The 14350-nt window shown below is 48.2% G+C and overlaps 1 protein-coding gene across 1 annotated transcript in view; it reads right to left on the bottom strand.

Moving 5' to 3' along the window:
* The window catches only part of Cds2 (CDP-diacylglycerol synthase 2), a 45653-nt gene that overhangs the window by 13281 nt on the left and 18022 nt on the right, over positions 1–14350 (bottom strand). The window contains exons 2-4 of the mRNA XM_036183615.1: positions 3300–3436; positions 2319–2415; positions 1265–1362 (exon numbers count right to left, since the gene is read on the bottom strand). Coding sequence (XP_036039508.1) covers positions 1265–1362; positions 2319–2415; positions 3300–3436 — 332 coding nt within the window. The remainder of the gene's footprint in view (positions 1–1264; positions 1363–2318; positions 2416–3299; positions 3437–14350) is intronic.

The following is a 14350-nucleotide window of genomic DNA, read 5'->3' as shown; positions in this document are numbered from 1 at the left end:
ACCTGACAGCCATCTACCACATTATATTTATTTCTATAGCAAGCAGAAGCTGATGACTTCATTAGGTGACCAGGCTTCATCTCAGGACATATCCCCCGTGGAAGCCTGGCTGTGACCCAGATCCTTTACCTAGCATTAACTATGCATTTGTCTACATCCCCTCTTCAACTGGAGGAACATGAGGGGGAAGCCACAACCAACACCTCCATTATGCTTCTGGATATGGGATCATGCTACGTCACCCCAAACTCTCAACAGAAGAAACCGAAGAGCTTCTCTTTCCCATCTTTTAATTATGAAGTACAAAAGCTCCCACATTGGGTTTATTTTCCATTGTGTGGAAAAATTTCCTTTGCGAAGTGACCATAGCAAGGGTCAGGCCTCCTGAGTACGTTAACAAAATTCAAAACACAGCTGTTTAACCAGAGAACAGCCACATAGAGAACAACATCTGAGTCCAGAGAGCAATCAAAAGGGCAGGTGGAAGCTGAGAGGCAGCTTGTACTGTTGAGTGACAGGATACACGTGGAAGAGTGTACACAAGTGTGAGAGGTCAGCTTCCTTGGCCATAACCAAGTTTCTTACGCACAAATCATAACTATCCATCATTAAGTCACAAAGCAATTAGCACAGTCAGTGCGTCTTGCCAGCTCTGCTAGAATAACACCCCTGAGAACAGTGTAGCCAACAGCAGGAGGGTCAGGAAGGGGCTCAGAAATCATATGCACTACAGTTCTTTATTTATTTAGCCTTTGCTGGTAGGCAGCCAAGCCTTTCTAGGAGAAGAAAAACAGTCTCTGAAGGAATTCAGATCCTAACCATGCTGGCACCGAGTGCCTCAGAAGAAGCAGGGCTCCAATACATGAAGCCTACAACAAGCTGCTGCACTGATGAGCAAATCAAGTCTCGGAAGACAGCAACACCAACACTAGAACCTGCCAGCTCCTGTTGACTCCAGTGAGGTGCTGGGTTGCAGTATAAACTACACAGATCCCGAGTGGGGATGCAAACTCCCATCCCTGGCTGGAGGAATCTAAGGAACCCTACTACTGAGGTAAACCCCCAGCCACAGACACATCTGTTTCTTCTAGGGAAGTCTCCAGCTACTGAAGACTCTACAAAGACAGCCACACAATCCAGCCTATGAAAGACACAGACTCAAGGATTCTGTGCAAGTCTGTGCCAAGGACTGTCTCCACCATCACTGTAAGTACCTGCCACAAATCACATCAGGCAAGGTGTCCCATGAACCAAGAGAGCTTACCAGCTGAGGGTCCTGAACCAGGGGAGGTCGTAGGAGTGGTATACATTGTAGCCAATAGTGATTATCTCGTGGAAACACTTAATCTGAACACACATCACCTAAAAAACAGAGGAATCGGAGAGCTCTTCTTAGGGTCTTCACAGGCCTTCAACACAGCTAAGGCACTTAAGAAATGTTTCCGTCTTACACCGATTCTGCTATCCTCCTTTTCTCTCATACCACCCCAAGGTAATGCAGCCCTTTATGGCACAATTTCTCAAAGTAAAATGCATAGTCCTGGTGTCTTGGTTAACGTTTTATTCTAGAACCTTCAAGGACTGAGCCAATCCTCTTCCCACTTTGACCTTGAATAACACATGTAGGGGCTTCAACTGCTTCAGCTGTCGTCATCTAGAACTGTCTGTAACGGTTGTACGTGTTGATTAAGTTTTGTCCACCTGACACACACTAGCAACATCTGAGAAGAGCAAAACTCAACTGAGAAAATGCCTCCACTAGACTGGTTGATGACTGATGTGGAAGGCTCAGTCCACTGTGGGTCGTGCCATCCCTGGGCAGGTGATCCTGGGATGTCTAAGGAAGCAGACTGTACAAGTCATGGGGAGCAAGCCAACAAGCAGTGTTCTTTATGGCCTTTGCCCTGACATCCCTTCATGATAGACTGTGATCAGGACATGTAAACTTAATAAACCCTTTCCTCCCCAAGTTTCCGTTGGTCATGGTATTTATCATTGCAACAGAAAGCATAACTAAAACAAGTAGGAAGATCGGACTCCTGTGGACTGCAACTTCTTAATGGACATTCAAGTCTGTGAGGAAAGCCCCAGGAAAACAAGAAAGGAAACCACAGTCTCGCACAAACCAACAGTCAGGATCAGGATCACCATTCACGCCAGTGACCCTACAGCTACACATGACAAATGGGAGGTTAGAGGTGCTCTAAGACAGAAGATTCTGAGATTCCCAGAACCAACCCAACCCAAGGCACTACAGATGATCAATCCCACAGGGAAAGCTGGATGCAGCACTCAAATGGCTTCTCAATGGTACTTACAATCATCATCAAAACCATTGGTCCCAGGTAAATGATAATGAAGAAAAATGCAATCATGGCCAAAGTCAGGATGCCTCTCACCCACCAGTTCTTCCATCTAGGTGAGAGAGAAAGACCTGTCAGGAGCCCTGAGAACCAAAGGACAAGCCTAAAGGAAGTGAGTCTGGCGGGCTCTGAATATAATCATCTCCAGAGCACCCCTTTCACTTCAACGGAGGCACAGCTGGTGAGGGCAGGACCTCCGCACCAATGCCTGCTCAGGGCCAAACTCAGCAGGCGCAGAAGCCACTCTAGGACACACCTTAAAGTCTGAGGGTAATGTGTTAGAGCCAGGGGATAAGATAGGCCCTTTGCTTCTGTGTCTACATGGATGGCTTCCATGGCCATTTCTAAGGCTAAAATCATTTTTTCCTACAGCGGGCTTCTACACGGCACGGCTCTGAAATCACAATGATAACTAAGCTGTCCTAGACAATGAGAGTACCAACTACCGCAAATATGCAACAGGCATATCTGTAAGAATTTTATGTATTAACCCATCCAACCCTCAACACAACTGTCTAAATAGGTTTTATTTCAAAGGGCATTTTTAAATCAGCATAAAATATTTGTGCATATTATGCTGAGAAATGGAAACTGATCCTGCAGCAAGCTAATGGTAATCTAGGCTTTGACCCCAGGATTCACGATGCCCTAATCCACAGAAGGCACACAGAAACACTTTCAGAAAACGCTTTAGAGTCTTACGGTTTGTGCTTCTCATACATGCACACAGCTGGGATTAAGAGGGCTGGTTTTTTGAGAGTCAGAAGTTTTTACCCCTGATTCACTTAAGCTGAGACACTTCTTAGTTCTTCCTGGAGACTGAAAAATATGTTCACAGCAGCTATATGTGGAGAGAAAAAATCCTGAAGCAGAAACCCTAAAAACCTCAGTCTCACACAGCAATGGGCACCGTGCACCACGAAGCCGGTTGGTTACCTTGAAGACAAGTTGGAAAGAGCCCTGTTCAGGACCTCTGGGGTGTCATCTATGGAGGTTGGCGGGGGAGCTGGTTCAGCTCGGCTCTCACTGTCTGATGCAGTCTCTCCATCTATTTTTGCTTCTGACTCCGATTCCTACAAGGCACAAACAGAAGAGCGCAGGTCAAAACTGTGGGGAGAGCTAAGAAGTGAGTAGCTATGGCAGCAGATCCACAGGAAAAGGACTCAGAGAGCACCTGGCACAGGGAGGTGACAGAGCAGATGGGACACAGTAATCCTGACAGTGTTCGGACAGTAGCGGCATCTGTGTCGTGCACACCATGGGGGGGGGGGGGGGGGGAGCGGAGGAGGCATGAGAAGACAGACATGGCTCACTTGGATCCAGAGGATGCAAAGAGGAGGAGGCTGTGGCTGACTTCCTGAGGGCCTGGCTGTGAGTCTGCCATTGTCTAAGTATCCCAGGCTCATCCCTGTCAGGCCCCTTCTGAAAACTCCTCGCCACCAGCACTTGAACCTGAGGCCCCTACTGTGCCAGGGCATGCTGTGGACTCTCATAACCTCCAGAGTGGTCAGTGGCATTGTCCAGGTTCTCAGAAGAAGCCAGATTTGGGGTTTCTTGCCCCCAGAAATTAGTAAATACCACTATGCCCCAATCCTGGAAGACTTCTGGACTTCACAAGAATACATGGGTGAAAGCTGGCACAGGCAGAGCGCAAGGCCACCTCTGGTCCATTCAAGTCAATGCTCTAGCCAGAACTGGGTACCCCACCTACCCCACACATGACCTTGGTTGGCATCAGCAAACCCTCTGCAATGTAACTTGCAGAGCTGCCATGCAGGATTATCCTCAAAGGAAACACCTGCAGAACTGACTTGTCCCATGCCCAAGAGGGAGGAACAAATGTATACCAGCCACACACTCTACCCCAGTACCAAGCAACAGACTACTCTGAGCCTACCCACCATCTTTTTTCCCAGCAGAAATGGACCGGGTGCTGTGAGAAGAGGTGGAGGGGAATCAGATCACTTAGAAGTGATAAACAGCACCACTTAGCGATTTGTGGACTGCCCCAACCCGGACTTCACACAGTGTGAACGAAGTTCAGACCTCCTCCCAGTGAGTGTGGAGCAGAACTGAGAGGAAAGGAGACACAGTCGGCCCTGTCTACAAATAAGAAACGGCTCTGGGAGCTAAGGGTGTAGCCCAGTGTCCCGTACTAACCCTTGACTACAGCATGTTCGTCCCACTACGTTTTCTTTCGGTCTGGAATTCATTTTATTCTTAAGAAATTCGCAACAAAATAAACTAAAAATGACAGACATTTTATCACATCTTCAAAACCTTATGAAATATGACACTTTTTGAAGTTAAATAAATTTTAATCTCTCTCATGCATAATTTCATAATTATTGACCATTGTAATCATCTTTTGTGAAATGTTTGTCAAGTTATCAGTAAGCTTTTCTCTTCTGAGCTTTCTGTCTTATTAGTTTATAGAAAATGTATCCTTTATTTAAGAACTCTGTGTCATAGACATGTTCTCTCCCTCAGCCTCAAGTTCTCTTAGCCCTGGGACGTTCCCTCCCAATGCTGCTCACAATGAGGGTTCTTTTATAAACGGTTTCCCGGGCAGCTTCTGAAGATTGGACTGTGACATCTTGTTCTCATTTCCTCGTGCCTGGCCCACAGCCAAAGGCCTACTAATGGACAGAAGGGAGGCGGGGGGGGGGGGGGGGGGGGCTAATCCCAGGTGTGACAGAGAGACCCAGATGCTGCCGTAAGAAAGATGGTTACAGCTGGGTCAGTTTACAACCATGATAAACTCTGACACAGGGCCTTGGCTAGTATGGACTGCTGACATAACAGACAGCTGCTGGCTCTGGGAAAGGACCTACAGACACAGCATACCCAGTGAGGAGAAGCCACAGCTTCTGTCACCACTGACCCAAGATGGCTCTGAATCCTCTGATGCAGTTCTTCGGGAGGAGTTCCTTTTTTGTGGGTTGTTTTGCTTTGTTTTACAAACACTGGAGATTAAAGCTAGGGCCTTGCACATGCTAGGCAGGCACACTACCTAACTACCAGGGACCCATATCCTCCCGTCTAGTACAGGGATTCCCTAGAGAGATAAGCAAATCCCACCAGAGCTGTGTTCTTCTCCACTGTCACAGAGACACACTATCACTTTCACGACGGATCCTCTCAGTTAGAGAAGTCCAGTCCTGGCACCAACAACAGTTTCTACTCTGTAACATTTACACTCACCCAGTACTGGCAACCAACTACCTGGAAGACCAGATAACAATGCCACGTGGTGGTTATCCAGGTCTGCCGCCTCCGCCTCAGGACTTCACAATGTAAGCCCACTGCCCCCGCCCCCCACCCCAGCCACTCACTGACACACTCAGGAGCATCCAGAAGCCCCAGGAACTGAGCCAAGCACCAGAGAAGGCTCAGCACAGGTTATTTTTAGCTTATCTATCCTGTCGTCATGGAGACTCACAAAGGCTGCTGGGTCCCCTGGTGAAAAGGACAAAACAGAGGCTAGGGCTGGGGAAGCTAAGAGAAGGATGCTCAGAACCTCTCTGGCCGTACAGTGTCTCGAACCTGCAATCCTGTGATCTCGGCCCAGGAGGATGAGGCAGGGAGACTGCTCTGAGTCTCAGGCCTGCCGGGGCCTACAGGGAATCTCAAGTCAGTCAAGGATACATAGTAAAACTGTCTCAAAAATAAGTCTCCAGGGGTCTTTGATGGACCTCAAGCATGACACTACACCTTCCCAAACCTGATTCCACTTCCCTGCAAAGCCCTTCGACTGCCGACACTACCAAGACCTCAGGGTGACTGGGATGAGGGACTGAAAAATGAAGTCTGGAAGGATCAAGACTGAAGGAAGGGAACTCCCTAGGTTTCACCTGCCTCCAATGAGCAAGCTCAGGCTCTCTCTTTTAGACAAGAGGCCGACACCCATTCACAACACCACACTCCTACCTGCGGCTGGGAAAGGTGAAGCTGCCCACCTCTCCAGCTATTCACACTTAGACCCAGGCGTGGAGGTCGGGACCAAGGACGACGCCAAGGAACAGAGACCTGCAAGAACGTAGAGCCTGCCGCTTTTCTGGCCTCTCCTCCACCCGCAGGCAAAGGCCTTCCACTCAGGAAAGCGGCTGCTCATGTGGACACGAGGGAGCAGAGTGCCTGCCCACAGCAGCTTCCTGGGTGGGCGGAAGGCAGGGACCTGGACCCAAATTCCAGCCGGGATCAAAGCAGCACCGACAACTGAGAATGGGCTGCTCTGCAGTGACGAGGGCTTGCTGCACATGAAACTTGAAGATTTGGGGTTGCTTGGTTTTTTTATTTTGTTTTGTTAAATCAGAACTGGAGCCAGAAAGATGGCTCAGTGGGTAGAGACAGTTGCTGTCAAGCCTGATGACCTCAGTTCAATCTCTGGGAACCACAGGGTAGGAGAGAACTGACTTCCATGCAAAGTTGTCCTCTGGCTTCCACACATGCCCTCATCCCACAATAAGTAAATAAATATAAATTTAAAAAACTAAAAATTCAGAAGTGCTGAGCTCCAGGTGATAGCAAGACAGACACCCAGCAAAGCCTTCTGCAGGAGGTAGTAGCTTCAGTCTGGAAAGCTAGGCTGGCTCACGTTGACCACACTTAGCACGAGTCTCCTTCTCTGCTCTTACAACAGGGCAAAGACTCCCTTGTCTAACGCATTGTTGGAAAGTCTGTTGGGGCTATCCTGCCAGCCTCTCCTGCACCCACCTCTCAGTAACACGCCCCAAACACACAGTTCAGAAGCAAGAGAACCTTAAACACCCAACCAACCTGGGCATCACTCCCAAGGAGGGCAGGGTCAAGGAAAAAAACAGTAGGCTGGGAATCTAACAAATTGTTTGAATGCAGCATTTGCCTGCAGGGCTTCCTTATTTCATATAGGCAACCCAACAAAAAATGAAGATTCCTTAAGCCAATGTGTGATGTCTAACACATGCAAGCTACCTGTTAAAGCATCAATGCATGTATGTGCTCACTCTCCACTGGGATGCACACAAAAGTGAGGGCTGCCTCCTCTACAAGTTTGTTCTTATTTTATAAGTGTTTGATTGTCTGCATGCATTATATGCATCATATACATGCTTATGCCCTTAAAGACCAGAAGAGGGTGTTGAATCCCCTGGAACTGGATTTACAGATGGTTGTGAGCCACCATGTGGTTGCTGGGAACTGAACCCAGTTGTCTGGAAGAGCAGCCAATGCTCTTAACCATTGAGCCATTCATTTTTCCAGACCCTGGATTTCTTATACATTTCTGAGAATGGGGGTGGTTTCACAGCTGATTCCCATGCAGGAGGCAGGGAATGTGGGAAGCAGGCTATTTGGCCAATGCTCTTTGATGTCTCACTTCCTAGATAAGATCCTGACACCTGAAGTCTGTTAACTGGGAAATCAGATAGTGTCTCGGTAGAGGGCTTATGGGTATCTGTGAGAGAACTGCTAAAGGTACTGTAGTCTGCTCAGACTGACCATGCTGTTTTTCTCTGGTACTGGGGCCTGAGTTCTCCTCAAAGCCCATGCAATGCTGTTTTCTGACTGTCTGTGCATTAATAACTCTTCAAACAAACTCCATGCCCAAAACAATCCATCTTAGTGTCCCTCTTGAACCTACATTCAAGACCTTATATAGCTCTACTGAAGGTACAGCAAGCTCACATGGATAGCACATAGCCTGCCTCTGTTGCTACTCAGTGCTCCTGGAATCCACTCTTGCCTCTGCTGGATGGGCAAAGGTCGGTGCATGAGGAATAGGTTGTTCCCAGGGCCCCTCCTACTTCCCAGGACCCTCATTTCTCCTCAGGACCCCATTTCTTTCTAGGGCCTCTCCTTCTCCAGGGCCCCCATTTCTTTCCAAGGCCCCTCCTCCTTCCCAAGGCCCCTCTTCCCTCCTAGGAAGCCCATTTCTTTCCAAGGCCCCTCCTCCTTCCCAAGAGCCTTCCTTCCTTTGGACTCCCCAGAGCCCAGAGCAGAGGATAAGTAGAGCAGCCCCTCAGCCTCCACCCATCCTCCCACAGTCCCTGAGCCAGTCCCAGAGGAGTGGGGATGCTGATAAACAGGAAACAGCACCACTCTGCAAGGATGGGGAAACCGCCCCTGTGGAAGCCTTTTCCTGTGGGTTCCACACAGACCCTTCAGGAAAGGGTAGTAGTAATTATAGTGAAGGCACATGTACAGTCCTGGACTCCAAGAGCCAAGCAAAGGACACTGGCATTTTTGGAGAAACTGTTACTCAAAAAGTTCCCCTAACCAGCCTTCCAAACTCTTCACCCCCGGCCCAGGACCCAACCAGTCTCAGCACAGCACAGAAGTCTGGCTCTGACAGAAAGAAATGGTGGAGGAAGCAGAGACAATGGGTGGGCAAGGAAGCTCCTGTGTCAAGGTCTGGCTTCTGCTGTGGAAGGACCTCACCCAGCCCGCAACAGTTCTCAAATATTATTATGGACAAGTCTTAATAATCTTCTTCCCAGGGGCCCAGAAGAGAAAATACAAACGGCGAGAATTATTTTTGGGAAAAGAATCTAAGTACACTGAGCTCTTAGTCTGTCTACTTTATTCCTCTGGGATTAAATTCTGTCTACACAGCTTCAGTTCTGCTCTCGTGCCTAGCTCCTTTCTTGCCTGATTTCTCTCCACATTTATCTGCGGTCCCCTCTAAGTTCTATCTTAATTCTCTCATCTTAGTTCTGTCCCTTCTAGGTTCTCATCCATCTAGTTCTTTCCCATCTTAGCTCCTCTCCCGTCTCCCTCTTCCTCATCTTCCATCTCGTTCCTCTTCTCCATCTAGTTCAGCCCTCTCCAGTTCTTCCACATCTAGCCCTTCCATTCTCTTTTCTCTTCTCCGTCTAGTCCTTCTGCGAAAATAAACTGCCCTTTTATGCCTCTGACCCTCATCTCTCCAAGCTATCTCTGCTCCCGCCATTTCTGGTAAGTGTGCTCGGTCGCTAGGCAACTTCCACCACAGCTAGATGTACCTGTAAAGTTGGAACCCTTTAGTTCTCAGTTAATTGTTAAGGGTGGATCTAAAACCAAGACTCCATGAGCCTCAGCTTGACCTCCAAAGGCCCTTGGCTTCTTCCAGGTGTTAGCTGAACTCCAACCTCACATATTTTGTGGCTTGCAGGAAAAAGCCTACACCAACTCATGCCTGCTCCTGCTTTCTAGGTGAAACCCCTGCTGTTGACTTACACCCTATTTTCTTCCCATATTTCAAGAAGGGCTGCCTCGGTCGGACTCACAAAAGTGCAACCATTTGAAGCTCCCCATATGACAGAGTCTGACCTTTTAGAAGTGTGGCTGGGGCCCAGGCTGGACAGAAGCCCCTGTGGACTGGGATCCAGGTATGTAGAACCCACTTGGCCTGCTCCATACCCCATTTCTTTACCAGACAATGACTCTCTTTTTGTATCCTGCTGAAAATTTCACATTTTCCCCAGTTTATCAAGAGCTAAAACCTGGGGCAAGGAGACAAGCAGCAGCACCCATAGGCTTCATTCCTTCACTCTTTCCCACGGAAACGTCAGGTGGTGGCATTTGGCATACTGGTCACTATGCTCCCCAAGCCCTTCCCTCTCTGGGGACCAACAGTCTAATCTGTAAGTTCCATCTACTGAAGGGACTCCACAGCTCACAAACTATCTTCTGCACTGCTTTATATGCAAATCGCAAGCCTCCTCCTGGAGCAAAGACAGTACTAAGGTTATGCTCCAGTTGAGTACCAACCCCATCATCTTAAAGAACCCTTCGGCCAGCTGCCTGGGTAATCAACTCCCCCCACTATGGAGACCGGTCCCTGGGAGAGAAACTGCTAGACAGAGGGTGCTTAAGAAATGTCAGGATCCCTATGTCCTTCTCTATGGGAAAGCCCAGTGGGTTTCCATCTGAGTTCTTATAGGACAAAATGATGAATGCCTGCATGTGTACTGTATGGGGGCAGGGGGTGTTGTTAGCAAGAACAAAGAACTATTTCTAGCCCTTTTCCATACTAATCCCATTTGACAAGTTCACGTGTCTGAAGAAAAGGTCAAAGATAACTTTACTATGAGGAGTTTGGGACTGTAGAAGCAAGTGAACTTCCTCCCTCCCCCACACAGATCAACAGGAAAGGCAGCATACAGTTTTTACCTCCAGAGGGAGGGGCAATCACAGGCAAGTGAACACTCAGAACCCCAGGGAACAGAAAAGCTTACTACGGGCGCTCCTCATGAGATCTGAGGGAAATGAGAGCCGGTGCTAACCGACCAAGTCTATGCTGCATGGCGTCAAGTCCTTCTGTGATGTGGTTCGGTAGCTAGCCGCTGAGGAATCTTCAAAAAGTCGGTGACAACTGCCACTCTGCTGGAGGACATGGCTGGCCCTTCCAGAACATTAAAGAAGTCCCCTGAGCATCACGACAGTTAGGTGGTCAGAGCGACTGCTCGAGATGTCACCAAAAGAAAGCACCAAGGATGTTGGTTCTGAGACTTAGAAAAAAAAAAAAAAAAAACTCAGCAGGCCAAAGTGCCACATGTTGGGGTATCATTTCTGAGCCCTAACAGAGCCACCCCACCATAGCACACCCCGCCCTCCGAAAGTCTCCATCAACGCTGAGATCTACAGAAAGTGCACTCCCCTTCCAGCAATGGTACTCAGAGAAAAGATCAAGGTGGGGATGCAGTCAGCTTTTAAAAACCTAACTGGCTGTGAACCACTTCACCAGTGCAGGCAGAACTGTGTAAAGGGGTAAAGGGCACTGCAGAGAACACAGCACTGAGGGCCATGGACCCCCCGGGCTCCTGGAAAGCTGGGGGGGGGGGTCCCCGCCATGAGCTTGCCTGGCCCTGGATGCACTCACCCACTGCTTCCGCCTTCGCCTCTCACCACTTCCTCCCAGCCGTCTAAGCACGCTCAGTGTAAACAACTCTAAAAGTTCATCCAGTACCGCACTTTCTTCAGCTCCACAGAAAACCTTAGTGGGGACCTACCCCTGGTGCACCAGTCCTCAAACCACAGCAAGCCAGCGTCATCTAAGCCGGGTCCACTAGGCAGCCCCCTCATCAACATAACCTCACCCCTGAACCCCTCTGAACGTTGGAAAGAAAGAAAGGAAACTTCTTCAGCTTTAAGCAGCACAGCCTCCTGGTCCCCATCTGCCTCTCTGGCCAGGCTGTCTTAGCCAGCCTTCTCTTTAGCCGCCCCTCTTTCTCAGCCTGTCCCTTAATGTGGGGGTTCCTCGGGAGCTTGTTCTACTACTGGACATGCTCTGAGTATCTCCCTCCAATTCAGGCCTCCAACTGTCCTTCTCCTTTGGGGGTGGGGGATGCTGGGGACCAAACCCAGGGTTTTGCACATGCTAGGCAAGCTTTCTATATGGCTAAGCTATATTCCAGCCATCAAGTCTCTCTTCCTCACTGCAGGAATCCATGTCCAAATACCCCTCAGAGGACTCCACAGCACGTAAAATTCTCCATGTGTCCAAAACTAAATCCACCAGTTCCTCTGCCAACCTCCTCCTACTGTGTAACCCATCTTTGCCCTTGAATTTCCTAGTGTGGCTCCTCCCCCGATCCTCACAGCCATCACTACATTTGTAAACACTACCTCCCAAACTGCTTTCAGCCACACTTCATCCTATACATCTCTGACTCCGTAATTCAAGCTGGTATCATCATCCCTCCTCTAAGAATGTCAATAGCCCAACCAGCCACCTTCCTCCAGCCTTGAACCCACTCTTCCCACTCTTGACACTGCAGCAAAGTGTCATCTAATCTCATCCCTCCCTGAGGAGGTCTGATGACATGGCCCCAAGTTGGTGATGTTTGGATACAATTAGGAAGTGCCCTTTTGGAGGAAATAAGTCACTAGGGGCAGGCTTTGAGAATTTGAAAGACGCTCCATTCCCAGTTCACTCTTCCTGCTTCCTTTTTGCAGTTCAAGATGCAAGCTCTCAGCTGCTGCTCCAGCAGCCACGCCTTCACTCCACCATCATGGACTGTGAGCCCAAATAAATCCTTTCTACTATATGGTGGTTTATCACAGCACTAGAAAAGTAACATACATATTACTACACTTCTTGTAGATTAGTCTGGTGTCCGAATGCTATGTCTAAAGCCTTTCAAACTCCCTTAGGAGCAGATCTTGGCTAAACTTTCAGCTTTGTCTCTTGCAGCCATTCTAAACGAGATTCATGTTTAAAAACTAGTGAGTTCTCAAACCACCTACTGATGCCCCTCAAGGCTCTAGAAAAACAAGAAGCTGAATTTGAAAAGATGGCTCTTCCAGTGAATTTGGTTCCCAGCAACCTTGTCAGGTGGGTCACAATCATTCGTAAATCTGGCTCCTGAGGATCCTATGCCTCTAGCTTCTAGGAGCACCTGCGTTCACATTACATACCCACACACAGACACACAGACACACAGACACACACACACACACACACACACACACACACACACACACACAATTAAAAATAAATCTTTTGTTAAGACACAGAAGAAAGATGTTTAAAATTCTTTGTTTCCCACAATTTAAAAAAAGAGACAGTGATTTAAGATTTTATTTTTAACTATGGGTAGATGAGGAAGGCAGTATGCACAATGCCTGCAGAGGCCACAAAGGGCACTAGATTCCTCTATAGCTGAAATTACTATGCAGTTATAACCCACCCAACATTGGTGCTGGCAACTGAATGAGCAGTATCACCTCTTAACCACTGAGCCTTATCTCCATCCCAGATCATTCTACCATGGGTTTAGAAGAACCTGAAAATTCAAGGCTCTTGGAACTAAGTCTCAGCTAAGCATTAACAGAGTTAGGTATCATTTCCAGCCTGATAGAGTCCCTAGGCGCATCCTCAAGCAGGAATTTCTGGATACAGACTGTGGGACATGACCTCAGCAGCTCTCAGTGTACCAACTCCCAGAGAAGCTAGTTAGAAGCAGTAGTCTCTCAATCAGAAGGCAAGGAGGACAGGACTGCTTAACTGAGGCTTCCAGGAGATATGCTAAGCCCCTGAGACATGGGCTAGACAGAAATCTCCTCAACAAGCTGCACTAGAGAGGCAAGGAAGGCACTAAGCTTTTCCTGTATGACAGCCCACACCATCTAGCCCTGCAGTTTCCATCTACCCTGAGACCAGAGGACAAATGTCAAGAAATCTTCCAAAACACCACCAAAGCAACAAGCAAATGGAAGTGACTCATGCTCAGAGTGCTAATATCGGCAGTTCACTAAAAAACGGTCTTCCTAGTGAACACCCTTTCTGAAAGCACATTAAGAGGGATACACTGAGCATAAAACCAGAACAGCTACAACGACCTTCTAAACAAGACACTCACTCCATCTCAGGAAGAGGACAACATGGGAACAAGACAAACAGCACAAGCCATGTGATCCTGGGAGAAACCAACTCATCTTGGCCTTCATCTTTTTCATCTACAAAAAAGAAAATACCTACTTCAAGAGTAATTAGATGATACATGGCTACATTTTTTCCAAGTAGCAAGTTGAGACCCACTAGGTCTTGAAATTAATTTAGTGGGTCACAACTAGCCACCCACACACACCCACACACACCCACACACCCACACCCACACCCACACACATGCCAGAAGGCAGGCTGCTCCCATGAGAGAGGTCATTGAAAGGAAGATGTCACACAGGAGCCTCCCCACGGCAGCCAGTCTCTTTAGGGACAGGGAATGCTCTGTTTGGTCTGATGCTGTTGATGGTATGTGTTTAATTTATGAAAAGTCACTGTGAAATTTCCATATGTGTATGTCTGTTACAGTCAACAAAGACTTATAGAAAGAAAAATCAAAGAGCAGCAAACTTTGACATGTTCACAGACAGTAAGATTACTGTTTTTCCGCCAGGAGGTGGTGGTGCAAGCCTTTAATCCCAGTACTTGGGAAGCAAAGGCAGGCAGATCTCTGTGAGTTCAAGGCCAGCCTGGTCTTCCACAACAGCCAGGGATGTACTGTTTTGTGAACCTTTTGTTCCCA

Source organism: Onychomys torridus, chromosome 4 (genome assembly GCF_903995425.1).
Source record: "Onychomys torridus chromosome 4, mOncTor1.1, whole genome shotgun sequence".
Taxonomy (NCBI): domain Eukaryota; kingdom Metazoa; phylum Chordata; class Mammalia; order Rodentia; family Cricetidae; genus Onychomys; species Onychomys torridus.
The sequence above is the reverse complement of the archived record's forward strand: the minus strand, read 5'-3'. Positions and strand labels throughout refer to the sequence as shown.